The 20,420-nt window shown below is 50.5% G+C and overlaps 1 protein-coding gene across 2 annotated transcripts in view; it reads left to right on the plus strand.

The window, feature by feature from the left end:
- The window catches only part of DDRGK1 (DDRGK domain containing 1), a 41,517-nt gene extending 36,748 nt beyond the window's left edge, over positions 1–4,769 (plus strand). For both annotated transcript variants that reach the window (XM_087736907.1, XM_087736908.1), the window contains 3 exons: positions 125–181; positions 1,795–1,843; positions 3,162–4,769. In XM_087736907.1, coding sequence (XP_087593033.1) covers positions 125–181; positions 1,795–1,843; positions 3,162–3,334 — 279 coding nt within the window. In that variant the 3' untranslated portion in view covers positions 3,335–4,769. The remainder of the gene's footprint in view (positions 1–124; positions 182–1,794; positions 1,844–3,161) is intronic.
- The last annotated feature ends 15,651 nt before the right edge of the window (positions 4,770–20,420 follow it).

Below are 20,420 nucleotides of genomic sequence, written 5' to 3' on the forward strand. Positions count from 1 at the left end.
TAGGAAAGGTTAGTTAGAATGGCAGATTCTACTTTGTCTGTTCAATAAATGTTTTATTTGAAAGAAAGAAATATGCTAACCCTCTGATTCATCCGCTGCATTTAACTCTTGTTTGTTTCCATAGAAAACAAAGGTAATCCAGCTGGAGGACTTGGCTTCACATTTGGGCCTAAGAACCCAGGTAAGTACTGCCTTTTGAGGCGCAAGTGCAAGCGAAGAGTTTAAAAGGACGGGAGAGAAAGTTGGTAAATAAGGGTAACATATATGCAAGTGTCTCAGCATTACTGAAAATGCCTGGATTTTGGTGAAGTTCAGCAAAATCAGCCCTAAAAATGTGGCCGTTCATCAAAGTACCATCCAGCTGGTGAAGGATTGTTGGCTTACAAGATTGTTTCAGTGAAAAGTGCTTGGTCTGCCTCTTGCACAGCTGCCTGTTGGCTAATGGATCCTATAGTGTTTGCAAATCTAGCAGTAGAGCAATTCAGGGTACTTGAGAATCAAAAGCAGAGCTAGAAGCAAATTCAGACACTGCCTGCATAATTGGACAGTGTTGTTGTGTTTGCAGACAATCAATAGATGAGGTGTTTTGCTCCAATTGCTTGTGTATTCTTAGAACATTTAAGAACTCTAGAGTAGAATAGACTATGTCAGTAGGAAGGGACCTACGACCATCTCGTCCAGCTGCCTGACCCCTTCAGGGCTGACCAAGAGTTAAACCATGTTATCGAGGGCATTGACCAAATGCCTCTTAAACACTGACAGGCTTGGGGCATCGACCGCCTCTCTAGGAAGCCTGTTCCAGTGTTTGACCACCCTAATTTGTATCTTCTGGTGCATTACTTAAGAATATTGTCCCTCTCAGCACCATATAAGCCTGTCAAAGTAAGCTCATGGTGTGATATCTGTCTTTTTTTTTTTCCTCCTCTGTCCTCTTTCTGTTCTCTAAACATTTTGTTTTGACTCTGAAGAATAGTTGTGGCTTTTTTTATTTTAATTTGAGCACATTTGACATCTGTTTCTAAATGACCAATGTTTTCTATTGTTCTGTGCCTCATCTGATCTTGGGGTGCCCCTTCACAGCAGCTTCCACTGCTGTAAGCCCAGGCTGCTGTGCCCCTGCCTCGCTCTTACACCAGAACTTCATTTAAGCATGCAGGGAGCCAGTTAAGGGAATTCATCTGGTTGAAATCTAAGTTATAACTTGCTTCTGCAGTCCCATAAAGGCGAGAAAGGGAGAGAGGCAGAACTGTGGAAAACAGGGCTTAGATACTAGCTTACGGTGTAGTGGAAATGCATGCTTGGAGTAACTATAGAGTTAACCCAGCAATAAGTGCAACAAGTTGTTCTTTGGATTGGTAACAGAGGTTTTCTCTTAAATGGAGGAGGAAAAAAATAGAAAAAGCTCTGGAATGTATTAAGTGTAGCCAGGTTCTTGGAGGAGTACCTCGGTGTACTTCACTGCGTGTTGCGTTGGCACTATACAGCCTTTCCCTGGGAAGATGTGTGTAACCACCCCCCTTCCATAAAACCGACAGCTAACTTAGCGATTAAAGGCTCTGTGGGGGATAGGGAAGTTATTTGGACGCCCCAAAATGCAGAAGCTCACTTCATCCTTCTAAGACCAAAGGGCTTACTGCAGCTGTCTGTGTGGAAATACTGATGTGTATCCTTCAGTGAAGTCTTGAATGCTGAGGAATTAAACATAAGCCTCCATCTGTAGTTTATCTGAACATGTGAAACGTTTTTTTGCCTTCCTCTTGATCAGTTTGTTATTCCTTTTTCCCTTCTGAACAGGATGCAATTAACAGAATCCAGGACCTGATGGCAGATGGCACTCTAACAGGTGACAGCCAAAACACAAAGGGGACTTTATTTTAGCTGGTGAATAGGTGGTGCAGAAAATGCCTTAACTGTCGTAGAGAAGGCTGCCAGTGTCGTTTCTGTTTTAAACTGTAGAAGATCCTAGTAGGACTTGATAAATAGATATTTTTATTATCCCTGCTTAGCTGCCATGAAACTAGGGCGTAAAGCACTATGGGATGTGATTGCTCCTATGATACGTTATACAGAGGTGGGGGGTGAATGTCCCCAACAGCTCAGGAACCAGCACAAGGTTCTCCCTGTTGATTGAGCCCTGCCGAAGGCCTTCAGGGGTTGCTGAGCAGCCAGCTGCAAATGATGTCTTCCGAAATCTGAATTTGAAGCTCAGTGGGATGTTTTGGGGTAGTTTGCAAGCCTGTTTTAAAGGTGCTGTGGCTAAAGCCAGTACCGGGGCACGGCACGCTGTGGGAGAAGCAAACAGCCAGAGCACTCCAGGATGCTGTAGGAAGTGAAGTGCTTGTTCCGAGCCGTGTACTCACGCGATCAAAGTTGGAATGTAAGCAGAGACTGAGCATGTGGGCAGCTCCCTGTCTGAACACGTCTGGTTTACTGCTGGGCAGTCTTTTTCTTTCCGAGGATGAAGGAGGGGAAGGTGCCAATGCAAACATTTACTGACTTGATATTGTGGTCATGGCTGGGAAACAACTGTCTTGGTGGGTACATGTAGATACCCATCTGAGGGACCTAAAAGCGCTCTGAATCAAAGCGTAAGGATGTGTACTGTCCTGGCTGTGTCTGTGGCCTAAAAGGCGTGCCAGTGAGGCGCTCTGCCTTGCATTCGGTCCTGTAATGTGTTAAGAACAGAGGTCTATTCTCACTCTTGATGGAGCAACCAAAATTTGGAAATTGAGCTTCATTCACTGTTAGAGGGTACGTTGGAATGGCTGAGCTGGGCCCCGCGGGGTCTCTCACCTCCTGGGCCCTCCTGCCGCTCTGCCTTTCTCTGCCAGCTGCCTGGGCCCGGAACATCAGCCCCAAAACTATACACCTGAAGTAGCTGCTGTGGTACTGCCGGCTCGCTGCGTACATTGAAAAGAATGTGTTACTTTGCTACAAAATTGTCTTACCAAGGCACTCGGGTATTGTCATAGCCCTGCTCAAAGACCCAAGAGTAGAGAGGAGATAAAAGCCTGACTGCTGGCACGTTGTTCTGCCTGCCCTAGATATGAAATGCAGCCTCAGCAGGTTGAACGTCCCTTCCAAGAGAAGTGACTGATGTCTGTCGGGAAGTGAGAGGAGCCAAAGTGCTGACTTCAAGGTCCTTTCTTTCCCCCCCGTAGGTGTGATTGATGACAGAGGAAAGTTCATCTACATCACTCCAGAGGAGATGGCTGCCGTGGCTCAGTACATCAAACAGAGAGGACGAGTCTCCATCGCAGAGCTGGCCCAAGCAAGCAATTCCCTGATCAACCTCCAGCCTGACAGCCGAGCTGTTGCTCCAACTGTGGCGTGAGAAAAATACAGCAGGAGTTTAACCTTTTAACGAATAAGCCACGTAATTAAAAACAAACAAGAACCCCTCTAGTCCATTCACGGTGCTTGAAGATAGGATGCTCATTTTAAGCGTCAGCTGCAAGACTTGATCAAAAGTTTTGCTTTTTGTTTTTTTATAGAGCTGGTATAAAATAGGCCAGTTGTTTGTACACCAGAGGCTGGCCAAGAACCTGGGGCTAAAACACTCTGATGCACCTGCACCCCAGAAATACCAGTAATTTTTACATGGTTACTTTATCTTGGCAGCCAGTCTCGTGTGACTATACCCAGACTTTTTATTGTTTCCAGATTCTGATGTCTGTATCAAATATATTTGGGTTTGATTGCTTTCAGAATTCTCCAGGCTTGCTCTGCACTTACAGAGCTCCGTAACTTTGTGGCAATGACATGTACAGCCCAGAAGAGTAGGTGTGTAGGGGTGAGGTTTGCAAAATTTGTCTTCTGTAGCACCATTGGAAGGATAGAGTAAAAAAAATACTGCAAGCGTGTCTCTGTTCTTACTGAAATATATACTGAAACTCTAGAAAGAGCGCTTGCTACGTTGTGAGAACTTCCAGAGGTTATTTCAGAAAACCTTTGCTATAGAAATACGTTTTGCTTGGTTTCTATCATGTAAAAAGTTTACTCGAAGCCAAGCTGCGTTATTTTTCTGTAGCCAAGAGACAGAAACACCTCTGGGGAAAGGCTAACTCGCCTCATTTATTGTGCAGGCCAATTCTACTGATAGCAACCGGATTCTGATGATTCATCCTTTGAAGTAAGAGCCAGCTCAGTGTGTCTGAAGGCCTCGGACACCCCCGCCCCATGGCCTTTGTGTTCTGGATGGTTTGGGTTTTTTGAAAATAAAAAATTCAGGCAGTATGAGTCATGCAATTGATGTTACAAGTAAATGATTATTAATACATTAATTGTAGGGGTCAGTAGATTTCCTGCATAAGAATATTTATTTTTTTAATAGCCTAATTGACGCTTTGTTAATTCTCCTTTCTGAAATCAACAGAATCTATGTGGATATAGGGTAATTGGGGAGGGCAGGAGGGGCTGGGTTCATCTCTGCCCAACTCAGAGGTAACTTGAGAAGGCTAAAAGCTGCGTTATCAGTGAGATGAGATAGCAATAAAACAATGGAAGGCAGCATCTTTTCTTTTTAATCTCTGTGCTGCTGCGGAGGGTGACACTCTGCAGGCGTGCCGACTTCCAGCGCAGCACCCCACGGGGATGGGAACGGTCGGTACGTCGTTACCGTGTGCCACAACGATAACCAGCAAAAAGATGACTTGAGATCGAGGCTTGTAAAAGTCTCTTAACAATTCAAAATTTGATTTTGCCATGATTTTTTTTGTTCTGTCCTGAACTATTCTTTTAATAAAATAAACAATATTGAAAGAATTGCAGATAGTTATGTGAGATCTCTTTTTTTTTAACGTGTTAAAGGATCTTATGAGATAAAGCAGCCAGCCAGCAATGCCATAGGCTCCAGCGCGCCAGCCAAAGACCAGAGGTATTCCATGAAATCATTTTCTGTGAACGTAACAAATAACACCACATCCACTGTGCAGTTTCTGTATCTTAGCTCGGACAAGATTTATGTCGTGAAACGGTCTGAATTATCTCTGTATGACGTTGGAGTTTCACGGGGCTGTGCCAGAGCCAAAAGGGTTGTTGGTGATTCACTGACAGGTCCCAGAAAGGCTGATGAAAAGCTGCGTTTAAAGGAGGTGCTAGGCAGAAGAACGTGACAGCAAAGTATTTATTGTGAGCCAGATTCATGGGCCATGGAAGGCTCTAACAGGCACCTGAGAAGTGCTACTGCCGAAGCTCTGGTTGGGGCTCCGGCGTGTTTCCACAGCCAGTGAAGCGCGTGAGGCAGCCAGCGTGTGAGACCCAGGTCACCGAAGAAATGTGGTAGATGGTTCTGCATGTTTGTCCTTGTGGGAGCCTAGATTTAACCCATGGGTCCCTCCCAGCGCTGAGCTCATCCCTAATGCAAGCGCTTGGGGGGTCTACGCTTGCTTTTATCCATGATTCCCTACCAGGGATTCCCAATATTGCATTTTGGACCTGACCCTGGCTGCGCTGTTCCTAAAGTTCTGGAGTTATTGTATGGAAACTGGAGCACAGGTCTGGCGATGGTCTTCGGAAGAGCTAACCTCGTCTGGCTTGACCGTGGTGTGGTCTCGGGGGCAACATCAGGCAGGACAAGGTATGACCGTGCAGCGGGGCCGGCGGCTGGTCCGTCTGCTGTCATCCTCCTCCACCACCTCCCTTCCTGCTCTTTGCACCCAGCTGCGTCGTATCCGCGTTCAGGAAAACTCGTTTCACTCGGTTTTGGGTGCACGGGATCTTCGCTGTGTGTGAACTGAGAGGCCAGCCACTCGTACGCGCTACATAAAAAATACAGGGGGAAAAACACAGATAACAGAACGCTCCTAACTCTTATGCAAAGGAAACTGCTCTGCTTCGAAGAAGTTGTTTGGCTTGGTCGGGATTTCTAGATCGCTGCAGAGCCTGAGGTGTCGGTGCTCTGACCCACAGGTCCCGTTCAGCCCCGTGCCTGGGGGAGCGGCCACCACTACTAAATGGTAACTGATTTTTCTGTTAAAAGAGTGTTATGGGTTTTTTTGGGAATTGACTTATGGAGTCCAAGATGATGGTTTAAAACCTTGAAAGCAATTACTTGAGGCCACTTGTTTGGATGGTTTATGAATGAGGCAATTCAAACCTGTGCTGCTTCTCAAATCGGTGTTCGTGGTCTTTTCTGTGGAGGAGGAAGAAATTAAGGGCTACGCCCCCAAAAGGCTTTCACTGACAGAATTCATAAATCGTGTGATTTCATACATCCCATCTTGTCCCCTTCCAAGGGGAAGGTGTTTATCGCCCCTGGCACTAAATTAGGGGACGCCCCCGGGTGTCGTGGCCGGGGGAGGAGGTGGGAAGGGAAGGGTCCCTCTCTCCTCTCCTCCTCCCTTGGTGCTTACGACTGGCCCTGACCCCCTGTTGCAGGCAACCAGCGTCCTGCGGGACGATGCCAGATTTGCCTGGCTCTCCCAGAGCCCCGATCATCCCCACGTGCTTACGGAAAATTTTACAGAGTCAAGTGCAAAACCCAGCCATCATAGAATCACAGAATCGTTAAGGTTGGAAAAGACCCTTAAGGTCATCAAGTCCAACCGTTAACCCAGCACTGCCAAGGCCACCACTAAACCATGTCCCTAAGCACCACATCTCCCCGGCTTTTAAATACCTCCAGGGATGGGGACTCAGCCCCTGCCCTGGGCAGCCTGGGCCAGGGCCTGACAGCCCTTTTGGGGAAGAAGTTTTTCCTAATATCCAACCCAAACCTGCCCTGGCGCAGCTTGAGGCCGTTCCCTCTCGTCCCATCGCTTGTTCCTGGGGAGCAGAGACCGACCCCCCCCGGCTCCAGCCTCCTTTCAGGCAGTTGCAGAGAGCGATGAGGGCTCCCCTCAGCCTCCTCTTCTCCAGGCTGAGCCCCCCCAGCTCCCCCAGCCGCTCCTCCCCAGCCTTGGGCTCCAGCCCCTGCCCCAGCCTCGCTGCCCTGCTCTGGCCACGCTCCAGCCCCTCCATGGCCGCCTTGGGGTGAGGGGCCCAGCGCTGAGCACAGCATTCGAGGGGCGGCCTCACCAGTGCCCAGCACAGGGGCACCATCACCTCCCTGGTCCTGCTGGCCACACTGTTCCTGATACAAGCCAGGATACCATTGGCCCTCTTGGCCACCTAGGCACACTGCTGGCTCATGTTCAGGCGGCTGTCAGCCAACACCCCCAGGTCCTTCTCTGCCGGGCAGCTCCCAGCCGCTCCTCCCCACGCCTTCACCCCTGTCGGCGCAGTCCCTCCCGCCACGTCTGGCCTGGTTAGCGGCAAAATACAGGGCAGTAAAATACCACTAAAAATAGTAAATACAGTAAAATACTGGGATGCACTCTCGATTTTGGGTGTGCTGAATTCATCAAAATTTAAAAGCTCTTGAGGCACTGCTTTCTTGCAGTAGCTACCGTTTTAAAAATGTAACCGCGTGCTGAAGTTTCTCAGAGATGTTTTGGCAAGCGAGCTTTCGCTGTTTGGGGCTTACGACTACGAACCGGTGCGGCGCTCAGCGGAGCTCTCCCCGGGCTCCTCGCTGAGGACGGTCTGTATGCAAATCCCTCTTCAAAATTAGTTTTGGGCAAGGACACCCGCTCCCGCTGCCCCTCCGCGTCAGAGGCGGGATGGTTTCGGGGTTTCGCTTCCTGCTGCTTTGTCAAATCTACTCTTATAATTTTTAAAAAGCTGGGACATCCCCCTGTTCTGTTCCCCATTTTCTGTTAAATTTTTGTCTATGCATTATGCAGCTTCTCTCACCGTGTTTTTCCTCTCTGAACTGGTACAAGAGCTCCCAGGTACTCTGCTTGTACATGGGAGGAATAATAATAATAATAATAATAATAATAATAATAATAATAATAATAATAATAATAATAATAATAATAATAAATAAATAATTACTAGCTCATCTGAGCGAGCTTGTCCTAATTTTGCCATTCCACCCGAAGGCAAAGGCCAAAAAAACGAGATTGAAAACCTTGTTTTCCTATCACACGAGGCGAGATCCAATCAAGGAAAACTTCAGCTTCTTTTTCAATGACAGAACAGAGTCTATGTGAAGAATTTACAGGTTATAAAAATGTAAAAGCAGCACGTGTCACAACTTTTCATTTTATTTTTTTGTGGTAGGAGTTTTACAGCCCGTCAGCCTCATGGTCTCCAGCTTTTCTCTGTAACTATGGATGCTAGGAACAGATTTGGGCAGTTTTGTGTTGTTTGAGGTTTTTTTAATTGATATTGTGTGGTGATCCTTTTAGGAAAACGCTAAATATCACAAGATGGCAGTGAATCACGAAGCTGCAACGTTCCCCTCTGCAGAGGAACAGCCACATTCTGAAGTCACAGATTTACTTTTTTTAACCCCACAAGCAAATTCAGAGCATTAATACCGGTCTGTGGCTTGAATGCAGGGCTCCCCGCAGAAGAGCTGATATCCAGGGAGGGTTTGTGCCCGAAGCGCTGTAGGGGTGAGACCTGAATTCTTTTCATCTTCTCCGATATTAAAAAAAAAAAAAAAAAAGCAAAAGTCAAGTAAAACAAAGGAGGGAAAAAAAATCCGCTTCCTAAAAATGAAGGAACATTTTATGATCTGTGTGGATGCATCTGTATTCATCGAATGTGACATTTTCTGTCCCTGGGGACAAGTCACTCCTGTCTGTTTGTATGGTGAAACGAAGAGCGGCGCCAGCCAAACGGCTTTGGGGAACCATTTTCTGGAGGGCCCTCAGCTGGGCTGGGGCAGGGCCCCACGGCGGGCGTCCCCCTGCCCTTCTCAGCCCACCCGCTCCGGATTCATCTTCGCCTTCGTCGCCCTTCAGAAGGGTGCAGGCTGGTTTGTGGTGGGAGAGAGGACCAACTCCAGATTTGTGTGTTGACCAGCAACCCAATTCATTTCCCTTTTGAGTCAAAGATCTGCCCTTCCCTTTCTGACGCCAGATAACCCCCGTCCCGATGTGGCTTCATCTCCTTCTGAAGGTGCCTGCACAGCTGTTTGATGTTCTCAAAAGTGCTGAGCTTGCACATAACATCAGGGCGAACAAGCTTCTGCTGACTGCATCCAAAATTGTCGAATGGCTGGCCTGGCCTGCCCCGTCAACAGCCCCTAAGAAGAGGAGCTCCAGGGTAGAGCCTGGTTTGGAGACAGACCATTGCTTGGAAGCTGTGCTCAGGCTGCTCAGCTGAAGATCTGGCCCAGAAACTTAATCAGATGCCTTGTTAATTGGGTCCAGCAGGAATATGTCTTCTTCAACTCAATGGATTTTGCTGTGCAGCTGTACAGATGAACTAAAATTGTGAGATTTAGGAGTGAAGATAGATGGGCTCGTTGATCCTGCGAATGAGCAGAACTGTCCTCGCCGCAGGTGGGATCCCGTGCGGGTCTGGAATGGCAGCATTCACCCTGCAGCAGGAACATCTCAGCGTTCGTCCCGCATTTGGCTTTCCCTCTTCACTGGCAGCTCGTGGTTGTTTGAGGAATCATCTAATACCTCCAGTATCCCCAGCCAAAGCCCTGCTCAGCCATTTCCAGCCGATGAAACCCAGTTTACCCCAACTTCTGGTTACCCCGAAGTCTAAGGAGCAGAAGGTGGAGGCTTTGGGAGCCCATCAAAGGAGGATGAGGAGGAGCTGGTACAGGGGCCAATTCCAGGCATGTTTGATTTGCCTTTAGGTGAGAACTTCTAATACTGCACTGCAGGGACAGAGAAGGGTAAAGAAAATAACCGGAGCTGGATCCAGGCGCTATTTCTGTGCCTCAGCTCTGATGGAAGGATCAGAGGCACCAAATACGGGGAATCCCGTGCGTCTCTCCAGGAAAACCGGGCTGCTTGATGCACGGCACGCGTGCGCTGCACGGGGCATCCGTACAGCTGGCCACGTAGGCGCAGGAAGTCTGAAACGTCCTCTGCCCTTATGGTTTGCATATGCAAGTCATCTCTGCCAGGCACTTCTGCAGGCTGCAGCCTCGCAGCGCCTACGTACAAGTGCCCTGGAAACATCCCGTATGTTAAATGCATGTGTACGTCTATGTATGTGCAATTGTCTTACTGACTCTTCCAGGGGTCCAACAAGTGTTCAGGGACTGCTGGAGATCCCTGAATCTCTGGTAAGTGAAGAGTTTTCATCATTTTCTAGCCAGACGAAAGGTATGAGTTAGGGCTGTTGACACTGAACAGGTCTCAAATGCTAGAGTTTATAAAAGAGAAGATCCGTGGAACGGGAGCTGCAGGCTGCAAATTGAAGTGAAGACAACGCTAACGAGGTTTTGAGGAAACAGGACACTGGAGAACTCTGCAGGAGATGTCTTGAGGGCATGGTGGAGGATCAGGAAACAGCCTGAAGTTGCTCCAGGGGAGGTTTAGGTTGGATATTAGGAAAACTTCTTCACCAAGAGGGTTGTCAAGCATTGGAACAGGCTGCTCAGGGAAGTGGTGGAGGCCCCATCCCTAGAGATATTTAAAAGCTCGGTAGATGTGGTGCTTAGGGACATGGCTTAGTGGCAGCGCTGGGTTAATGGTTGGACTCAATAATCTTAAGGTCTTTCCAACCTAAATGATTCTATGATTCTATACTGGAAGCTGCTGGTATCTGCTGAGCAGAAGGTCTGCAGAAGAACAATGAACCCAGAAGTACGTATTTGTGGGGAAAAAAGAGAGGGAAAGGCCAGATGGAGGAGAAGAAACAAGGTTGAGAAGATGAAGTAAGATGAAGTGAGCAGCTGCCCCACTGGAAGAGAAGATAGCATGAGACCAGAGGGCAAAAAGGAACAAGGATGCACAGAAAAAGGTGAGAAATCACAGCCCAGCTAATGCAGCGACACGAGCAAAGGGCCCAGACCGCCACACCAGTGCCAGGCGGAGGATCTGTCTGACAGTGGACTTGTTGGAGAAAACGCCATTGGTCTGGCAACGGGAGAGATCCAGACAGAGACTGAAGCGCTGCCTGCTAGGCGCAAACGCAGAGGTCACGGCCACGAGGCTCGGAGGGAACTGGGAGACCCTGGGCAGAAAATGGCACAAGGAGAGCTTCCAGAGCCTGGTGTGAAAGAGCGAGTGAGGGAACTGCAGAAACCACGCTGGGGCGGGGAGCGAACACGCTGAGACGGGATGGATGCAGGCTAGAGAGAGCAATAAATTCAGAACGAAGTGTTCAGCGGAGGCTCTGGAGGCAGGATACCTCCCCAGCCCTGTGCAAAGCACGGACCACCCGGATCAGATGTTCTGCAAAGTCCTGGGCAACAGCACCGCAGTATTTTGGAAAGGGGGGGCCCAAGGAGCAAACAGAAGATCTCTCTGGGACCCATTCTCCTTTTTTCAGGCACTTGAAGCAATCCTGGTTTGCATTGCCTGTTGTATTTATTCCACCTTGTGTTCTTTTCTCTTTCTTTTCTCCTTTGACAGCACAAGTCATTCCCTTGCACCCAAAGGATTTCAGCTTATTGCACTTGCTGATAGAAGTGTTTTCCTTGGCTTCACTGCTGCCCTCCTTGCCTTCATAAAAATCAAGCGACTGGCATGAATACGCACAGTAGTCACAACTGTCCTACCTATTTTGACAGGTAACTGGACACCGGAAAATTTTCTCCTCTTTTTTTTCTATCACCTACAGGAAAGGGGTATTTTCTCCCTTAAGGAGGGTTTTGCCCTTGTGTGTGTTTTAATTCCCATTCGCCCCGGTGAAACCCCAGCGCTGCTGTTCCTCGGGGAGGGGTGGAAATCGCAGCTGCAGCTGGCGAACCACAGTGTGAAAGTGAGCACGGTTCAAAAGCCAAGGGTGCCGGATGGGTTCGTGCTGTGCAGCCGGGTGTGAATCCTTGCCCTCTCCCAAGGTCCCACATGGCTTCTCAGCGGTGGAGGCAAACCCAAAACTCATCAATCTAGAGAGGAAAATTAATTAAACGGCATCACTCAAGACACAGTGGGCTGTGGAGCATCTTGGCCAGGTGCCATCGTCCCCAAGCAGTTTCAGGGCATTGAAATTGTCTCATCGGTGGCAATGGAAGAGCCTGAACTGCTTCCCAGCCACTGCCTCTGCTTTAGGGCAGCCTTCTTGTGACCAGGGGAGCCACGTCCACCCGTCACGGGGGACCTGGACCTCATTCAGCCCCGGTGCCTCCAGTGGCTGCTGCGCCTGGAGATAGCTCAGACCCTGAAGCACATCAGCCTGTGCTCTGAGTTATTTTTCTTTCCCTTGGGCAGCCATGGAAGGGTCCCCAGAGCAGTGGGATGCTGTGGAAGGGCTGTAGGGTCTCCAGTTCAAATGATCCATTAGAGAAACTGGTGGTGGGAACCCTCCCGTTTCCCAGGTGGCATCTGAGCTTGACAGCTGGTAGGTGATCTGATGCAAATCCAGGGTTCAGACTCTCTTTCTGCTGCATGGCTTCATGCGGATAAGAGTCGTGCTCCCAACCTTTCAAAGGCTGGACCCACCTGGGCCCATGCCCTGGTCTCCTGATGCGTCCCACAGAGAGAGATGGACAACTGAAGGGCACAGAAGATGCAAACCCTCCTCCCTGGGCCATGGACACCCAGCTCAGCTGCACATTGTGCTCCCAGCCAGCTGATGTTGAGGTGGACAATGTCTCCTCAACACTCATACCAATGTAAGTGGGGGACCAGGCGAATCCAGGGGCTTCTTCAGGCAAAGGCTGGATGCAGAGGTGGCAGCCAAGATGCATGACTGCCTGCTCTGGAGGACAGAGAACGGACACAGCAGGACTTTTACAGCTATAACCCAATCTTTGGGACTTTTACAGCTATAACCCACTCTTTGGGCATCTTCAGCATAACAATCTACCCAGCTGATATGGTTGTCTCTAAAACCCACAGGTCCTATGCAGACCTGCACTGTAGGATGCACTCTGATGCAGCAGAGAGGCACAATTCCCTTTGTTTTTTTCTTTCAGACCATTTTAGTGGCCTGATATTTAGTTAAGATGACCTAAAGGTCGGCCCAAAATGGTTACAGAGAGGATCACGCTGTATGTTCAGAGGTGAATCGAACATGAACTGTAGGAGGGACTGGCATCTCCCTCTAAAACACCTCCTGGTCAGGTGGATCCAGGGTCACCACAGATGACAGAGATTTCTGGTTTGCCTCAAAGGAAAATTTCTGCCAGCATCAAATTAAGGTCAGGGGAGGGAGCAGAACGACAGCTTCATTTCAGCCTGGCGAGGGAATCTGTCATCCAGAGCGTGGGTACCGCAGTCACGTTTGGGCTGCACGGTGCAGGACACGGGTGTCCTGGTTGTGCTGGTACCTTTGGACAGTCTCCCACACCAGAAGAGCTGAGGAACGTTTGTGTGACTTGCTTTCTTCCTCCGCCCTCCTGCTAGGAAGATGCTCCTTGGGGCTGTCGTGTGCGAGCTTCTCACACTTTGCATGAGCTCTTTGGGGAGGGCAGGATTTAGGGGGTGGAGAGGGAGCAGCGGGACTCGTGGAGGGAAGGTTTTGAGCAGGGAGAGAGGCTGCGATGGGGCAACCATTGCAGAAAGGACTGCAGGAGGTGCTGCTGAAGCCGAGCTGGCAGTAGGGGTGATCCGAGCGGTTCTCATCCACAGCAGTGCAAAGGCAACCCAGGAGTGGGGCGAGGACATCCCAAGGGGACACAGCAGCTCCGGAGAACACCTTTCCCTGGATGATGGTGACCCAGCACAGAGTCAGGTTTCCCCCATTTAAAATCATTTAATACTGCAATGATCTGGGCCATTTTGGCTACAGGAATTCAGGCCGGGTGTCCCATCAGCCGCCCCGCAGTGGGACCCATGTTGGGTCCCTGCCATCCAACAGTCCGGCCCATGGCTCAGCTTGCCTTCACTACAAGGGAGCCATCCGCAGCCCGAGGTTTGATGACCCAGCCAAATGGCCCAGATCATTGCAGTATTAAATGATTTTAAATGGGGGAAACCCGACTCTGTGCTGGGTCATCATCACCCCTCTGCCTTGCGGGCTGGGGACTCTGAGCTCTGTGGGCTGCCTGCTTACAAGAAAGATGAGACTAAATTGCAATCTGCAGAAAAGCTACAGGTCTTGGTTGTAACACCGAGAAACAACCATCGGCTGCAGCTTCGAACAAACACAGCCCACGTTCATTGTCTGTGTTGCCTCCACACACACAGCTAAACCTCACACCCATCCCCTCCATCTGCCCGATTTACACATCGCCCTGTGCTACTTGATGTATTTCCTTGCTGCCACTTCCATTAGTGCATTAAGGACGGGACTAACTTGTTCAGGGCTTTCTCTTCCAAGAGCAATCACCTCCAAGCCCTTCTCCATCCTTGAGCTGACCTCACCAACCCTTCAGGATCCTTCCAGAGAGCCCAGTCCAGCAGAAGACATGCCCAAAGTTCCCTAGGGTGAAGCTAGGACAAACCATGGACAAACCTGGGGCCAAAATACTACATGGGCAGGTTTGGGCATGCCAGGTCCTGCACTTGGGTCACAACAACCCCATGCAACGCTGCAGGCGTGGGGAGGAGCGGCTGGAGAGCTGCCCGGCAGAGAAGGACCTGGGGGTGTTGGTCGAGAGCTGGCTGAACATGAGCCAGCAGTGTGCCCAGGTGGCCAAGAGGGCCAATGGCATCCTGGCTTGTATCAGGAACAGTGTGGCCAGCAGGACCAGGGCAGGGATCGTCCCCCTGTGCTTGGCACTGGTGAGGCCACGCATCGAGTCCTGTGCTCAGCGCTGGGCCCCTCACCCCAAGGCGGCCATGGAGGGGCTGGAGCGTGGCCAGAGCAGGGCAGCGAGGCTGGGGCAGGGCTGGAGCAGTTGGGTTAACGGTTGGACTCCATGATCTCAGAGGTCCTTTCCAACCTTCATGATTCTATGATTCCATAATTCTGTGATTCAGGGTCATGGCCATTTGAATCGTTAATGGTTTGTTTGGCAGAGAGTCCGCTGATTTGGGGTGATGCTCTGCAAGCTCGGCAAGAGGTGGCAACAGGTGAGTGCGGCTGGGGTCTGAACAGCACCGTATCGATGTACCTGGGCCTGGCATGCCTGGATTTGGGCTAAGCCCTGCCTGAAACATCTCCCCAGCTGCCTGTGCTTTTCCTAAAACTCCTCACGCGATCCAGGCCTGCTCCAGGAGATGGCAGCAGCAGATCTCGCATCCCCCCCGTCCTGCATTCCTATGGCAACCGGAGTGAAGCATCCTCCAGAGCTTGGAGGGCGACCACAAGGTTAGGGAAAGCCATTGCTTCCCAGCAAACAGCCCATCTCCCGTCTTCCCTGGGCTGGGGAAAGGTTGAAAGAGGCTGCCTGCCGCTTTGCTCCTCGCCCAGCATCGCAGCGTGGTGACAACCAAGGTATTGCAGTTGAATTGGCCAAGGTTACTGAGTTTTCTTTTACTTCTTTTTGCAGGAGGGAAAAGCTACTGCGAAACTTGCACAGCTCCTGGATGTACCGAGGGGGGAAAATGGCAGCACTGACAGCAAAACGTTTACAGCAACATCAACTGAGTCTACCGGCCGTCGGCAGGGAGCAGCCAGAGCAGGGAAACATTTGTGAGCTTAGATCCCTTCCCGCCGCTCGGAAACAGTTGATCTTCACTGTTTAGAAAGCTGGCTGCTCCCTCTCGGCTCCCTGCTTTCCAGTGTGCTACCACCCAAAGTAAGCTGCTTAGCACGTGGGGTATAATCCATCTTCAGGCTTGTGGCAGGAGCAGCAGCAGGAGCTAATTAGCATGCACTAATATGCATGTTAACAAAATCTAGCTCCTACAGCAGGAAAATCATTACAGTTCTTGCCATTTATTTGCACGCTGAATTTTTTGCAATTAGGCACCATGTAACGTTGAGTCGCCGCCAGGGACCTGTCCCTCCATCTGTGGCTAACGCCACTGATGTGAGGGGTAAATTATGGGCAGGTCATGCAGCAGAGCTCTTGGGACCCGGCTCAGACCTCCTCTGAAAAGCTACAAGGAAGGGTTTTTTGGCACGAACACGCCATCATTCCTTGGAGTCAGGGCATAGCTCAAAAAGTTGTTCAAGGAGGGCAAGGGAGGTGTTTGGAAAGGGATTTGTAGTGAGGTTTCAAGGCTGCTTTGCTGTCTTAATACTTTGAATTTGGCCACTCAGTCTGATGCTTTCAAAACTCCTTCTCAAATGTTAGTCCCCTCAGCGCTGGTGAGGATAAGCCAGCAACTGTAACTTGTCCTCCACGTTGTTTGTAGACTCGTAAGCTGAGCCCTGGAGGTGGTTCATCCTTCTCCTTCCAACAGAGAGCAGGAGTGAAGCTGGTGCTGTCCCAGGGCTGCTCTCTCGTTGCTAGATCTTTCTCTTTGGGACTCCAGCAAGCGGTGCTGACTGTGCTGGTGTCACCCTGCTAGGGCCTGACACAACACAACCAGACGTTTCTCTTGTGTTGTTCCAGCCCTGACTCTGGCTGATGAACTGCTGTGGTTTCAAGTCCCAGCTATGGACTGACACAGCAGATATGGCTCTGTAGAAAAAAAATCACATTGTTGGGCCATCGGGATCCTTAGGTATCTGCCAGATGGCTCCTACTCTTCTGTAGTTTCAGTTTCCTCCACTGTAAGGATTACATCCACTTTTTCTCCTCTTCAAGCATCACGCAGATCCCACCGCATTTAATTTTATAATTTTAACAGCTCTGATGGGCTACAGCTTTTATCAGCTCAACAGTGTGTGATGAGCACTGTCCCAGGCTGCATCCCCAAGGGACGGAGAGCCAGGAGCTGAGTGGGATGGCTCGGCAGCAGGGCAGGGCCTTTGCAGGGCAAGGACCTCACCAGTTGGTGCCCAGCACCACAGGACCCAGGCAAGGTGAGCAGGAAAGGCCCATGGATGCCAGCCATGCTCAACCAAGAGGCCAGATCATCAGGCAAGTTGGTGGTGATGAGGCAGGTCCGAGGCCAAGCTGTGAAGTCAGGGCCAAAGGGTCCATGGCCAGGCATAGGCATGGCTATGGCTGAGCTGGAGACCAGCACTCCCCCAATGAAGCTTGGACAGGGAGTGGGCTGAGCTGAAATGGGAGAGTGCCTGTCAAACACAGCCCTTTGGGAAACTGGTCCTCCTCACCCACGGGACCCACTGACCCACTGGAAAACACTGTGTCATCCTCTGTCTTGGGGAACAGATGAGCTAAGCACTGAAGCCAACATCTCTGTCTGACCACAGGAGCACATCTCATCTCAGAGACTTCATGAAACGGCAGGCACTTGGCATAGGTCAGGTCTCCTGACCTGTTTGGTCATTCCCCAGAGATGCTGCATGTCTTTGTTCTTTTTCCTTTCCTTTCCTTTCCTAATTTTCCCTGCCATGATTATTTGCCTGACTGGCAGAAAGGATTCACACTGAGTTAGCAGAAGTTTATTCACATACGCAGTCATCCTAGAGAACTGCCACTCACCAGCATAGCAGGATATTTTGGGTAAATATAAATAGAATAGTATAGGATAAAGCTAGAATACAAAGTAAACTGCTTGTGCAGACAGCAGAAAGCACCAGCATCTTTGCAAAGTACATTGATATCCTCTGCTAGAAGGTCGCTTAGGCGAGGAAAAGTAATAGTCCACACTGCTGTCCAAAGCAGTGTAAGAAATGACCAGTGGCTGAGCTTCGTTTCTAAGCTATGATGAGCAGCGAACAACCTCCAGGTCAGCCCAGCTACTTCCAAGGAACAAGACCCTGTTCTTGAAACCCCGGCATTGCTCCACCCAAGAGATCACCCCAGCTTTTCGGAGCAAAGACAGCCTTGGGCATTGGAAGTGTTTCTGAAGCATTCCCTCAGCCTGTCAGGTCTCCTCTTTGTGTGGAAGAGCAGAAAAGGAAACATCCCACCACAGAAGCACACACCTAAAAATTTCATAAAGTTCTGTAATGAGAACGTGGTGGGTCACTCCACATTTCACGTACCAAGGGATCACCTACAGCAAGGACCGAGGGCTCCCTCCCTTGTAGACCATAGGAACTAGGGTTCACCACCAACCTGCGCTTCTCAAACCTTCCTCCCAAGCCCAGATCCCAGTCTAGTCCAGATACAGATCTTGGACACAGCAGAAACATGCAACCAAGGCAGATGGACCTCTTCCGGAGGACTTTACCCATGCAAGGAGTCCTTTCACTCTCCCAACCGGTAGGCAGTTATCTGCAGCTCAACAGGGAACATCAGATCTTGAGTTTAATGACATCTGTACTGAGCCCGGGCCAGAAGAAGGGAGCACAAGGAGTTTTTCTTCCTCTGCAGGACTTAACACTGGCTGCTGGAAAGGGATCCCTCTGCTCCCACTCTGGGTGTTGAAGCTAGCACGTTCTTAAGATGCATATACACCTCATATGAGGAAAAACCCTACACTGAGTGGAATAGTTGCAGCTGGGCTCCCATGGCTCTTTCCTCTGCCAACAGCTCACAGCTTTAAACAGAAACTTTATTCTTTAACCTATAGAGGACAGGGACCCTGAAAAATGATGACCCGTGCCACCACAGAGTCTAAGAGGCCATTCAGGTAGAGGAGGGATCCTTCAATGTCTCTGGCAGCAGGTCAAGGCAGGACGCAGGCAGGGCAGCTCCAAGGGAGGCCGAAGGGGAAGGAGGAAGACCTCAGAAGAAACCAGGCACATTCAAAATGAAGGCTGCGCTGGAGCCTGAAATTGTCCCTGCTTCACTCTTCCTCCCTCTCCACCTTCCCAGGAGAGCGTCTGGGTTCGTTAGCAGCTAGGAAAACATTTTGGCCCAGATTCAGGCAGCTTATTAAGAGCCGCAGTCCCAGCAGGAGCTGGAGGCTCCTCGAGGCTGTGCAGATCAGCGAGCTAGAGCCGATGCTGGGGAAAGGCCGCACGGCGCCACCAGGTCCCGGGAAGCAACGGGGTCTTTCCAGTGTGAAGGACACCGTTAGCGCATCCCCCCATCCCGCCCGGCTCCGTCTGCCCAGCCCTGCCGGCTGCTGCCACACGATCCCCTTAGGTTTGCAGGAGACGTGAGCTCACTTGCTGAGATTAGCCAAACAAAACAAGCTGTGTAGGACTATTCCCAGCTTCGCTTTGACATTTGCCAGAGGAGATTGCAAGCGCGAGAGCTGCCGTCTCCCCGCTGCACCGCAAAATGCAAATCTGTGGCAACGCAACAATCCCATCCCCTGGTCCCCTGCCCCAGGAGGCATCCCCACCTGCATCCCCTCCATCAGTGACACCTGAACTGGTTGTCATAGAAACCGCTGGTCTGCCTGTCTCCCCGTGGCCTGCCTGCCAGGGTATGATGCTCTGCTCCCGCCGGCAGCGGCTATTTGCAGTCCGAGGTACTCGGGGTGGCTGCGGTTTCCCCGTGCATCTGGGAAGGGAGCAGCCCACGTGGCCGGGAGCGTGCTCCCAACTGGTGATGCTGCTATACTGAACGGGAACCGAGGGCAGACTGGGGTCACAGCAAACCCCCCGAGGATTTCACCGGTCACAGGATGCTGTCATCCGAGCAGGCTGCAGCGGTTCCTGTCTTTGCTGAATCGAGACGGGCTTGTTCGCGTCTGCATATTTTGGGAACTGGTGGGGATATGAATGAACAGAGCCAGCTGCAATGCCTGCTGAATATTGCAGGGAAGCCTTTCATTCAAAAAAAAAGAATCCACGCCCTGCTCCCCCCCCCCCCCCCCCCAAATATCAAAATATTTAGGTTTTTTTTAATAAAGCTGCAGAGGGTATTGACTACAATGAATTTTAGGATGGGGTGATGCTGTTGGACAAACCCCCACAGCCTCACATTTCTTTTATGACAACAATTTTGGTTTTCAACCTAAACTGTTTTTCTGGGAAACCTTGTTCTGCAATGATCATAACTGTGACGACGAGGCCAAGGCGCCTGTTGGAAGACAGCGATTGCCCATCACTCAGCGCCTCAGCTCTTCTCCCTCGTCTCCAGCCAAGACCCCAGGGAAAGGCTGTGCTCGGGGCACCCAGCCCCGGCTGTGGCCAGGCAGCAATGCCATGAAGAGCAAAACCTGGTTTCCTTAGGGAACCGGGCTAAAAATATCCAAAAGCAAAACACAGCTAAACAAGCCCTGGACAACTTCACTTTTTGGTTTGTGGCAGGGAACCAGGCTCCAGCAACACCCAGGGTGTGAATAAAGGAGCTCCCTGAACCCCTCCTGGCTACAGCCAAACCCCCCAGGTGGGGTGGGATGAGATGGGGTGGGATGGGATGGGATGGGATGGGATGGGATGGGAAGAAAAGGAGATGAGTGAGGTTGCACATGAAAGGCATGAAAATGAGGCCAGGAGAAATGTCAGGTGTCCCAGCAGATGTGATGGTCCATGCCTAGTGCTACCTAGGTTCAACCACACCGTCTGGGGCAGATTTGGCCCTGCTGGCAAGGAGGGATGGGGGCTTTCATTTGCCTCCATCCGTTGTTCCTCTGTGGGCCACTAACCAGCCGAGTGTTTGCTCCCAAACATGAGCACTAATCAGACAGCATGTTGTGTCTAATTAGGAC

The sequence above is a fragment of the Nipponia nippon genome, unplaced genomic scaffold (genome assembly GCF_047370975.1).
Source record: "Nipponia nippon isolate SJK-2023a ecotype South Korea unplaced genomic scaffold, ASM4737097v1 scaffold_6, whole genome shotgun sequence".
NCBI lineage: Eukaryota > Metazoa > Chordata > Aves > Pelecaniformes > Threskiornithidae > Nipponia > Nipponia nippon.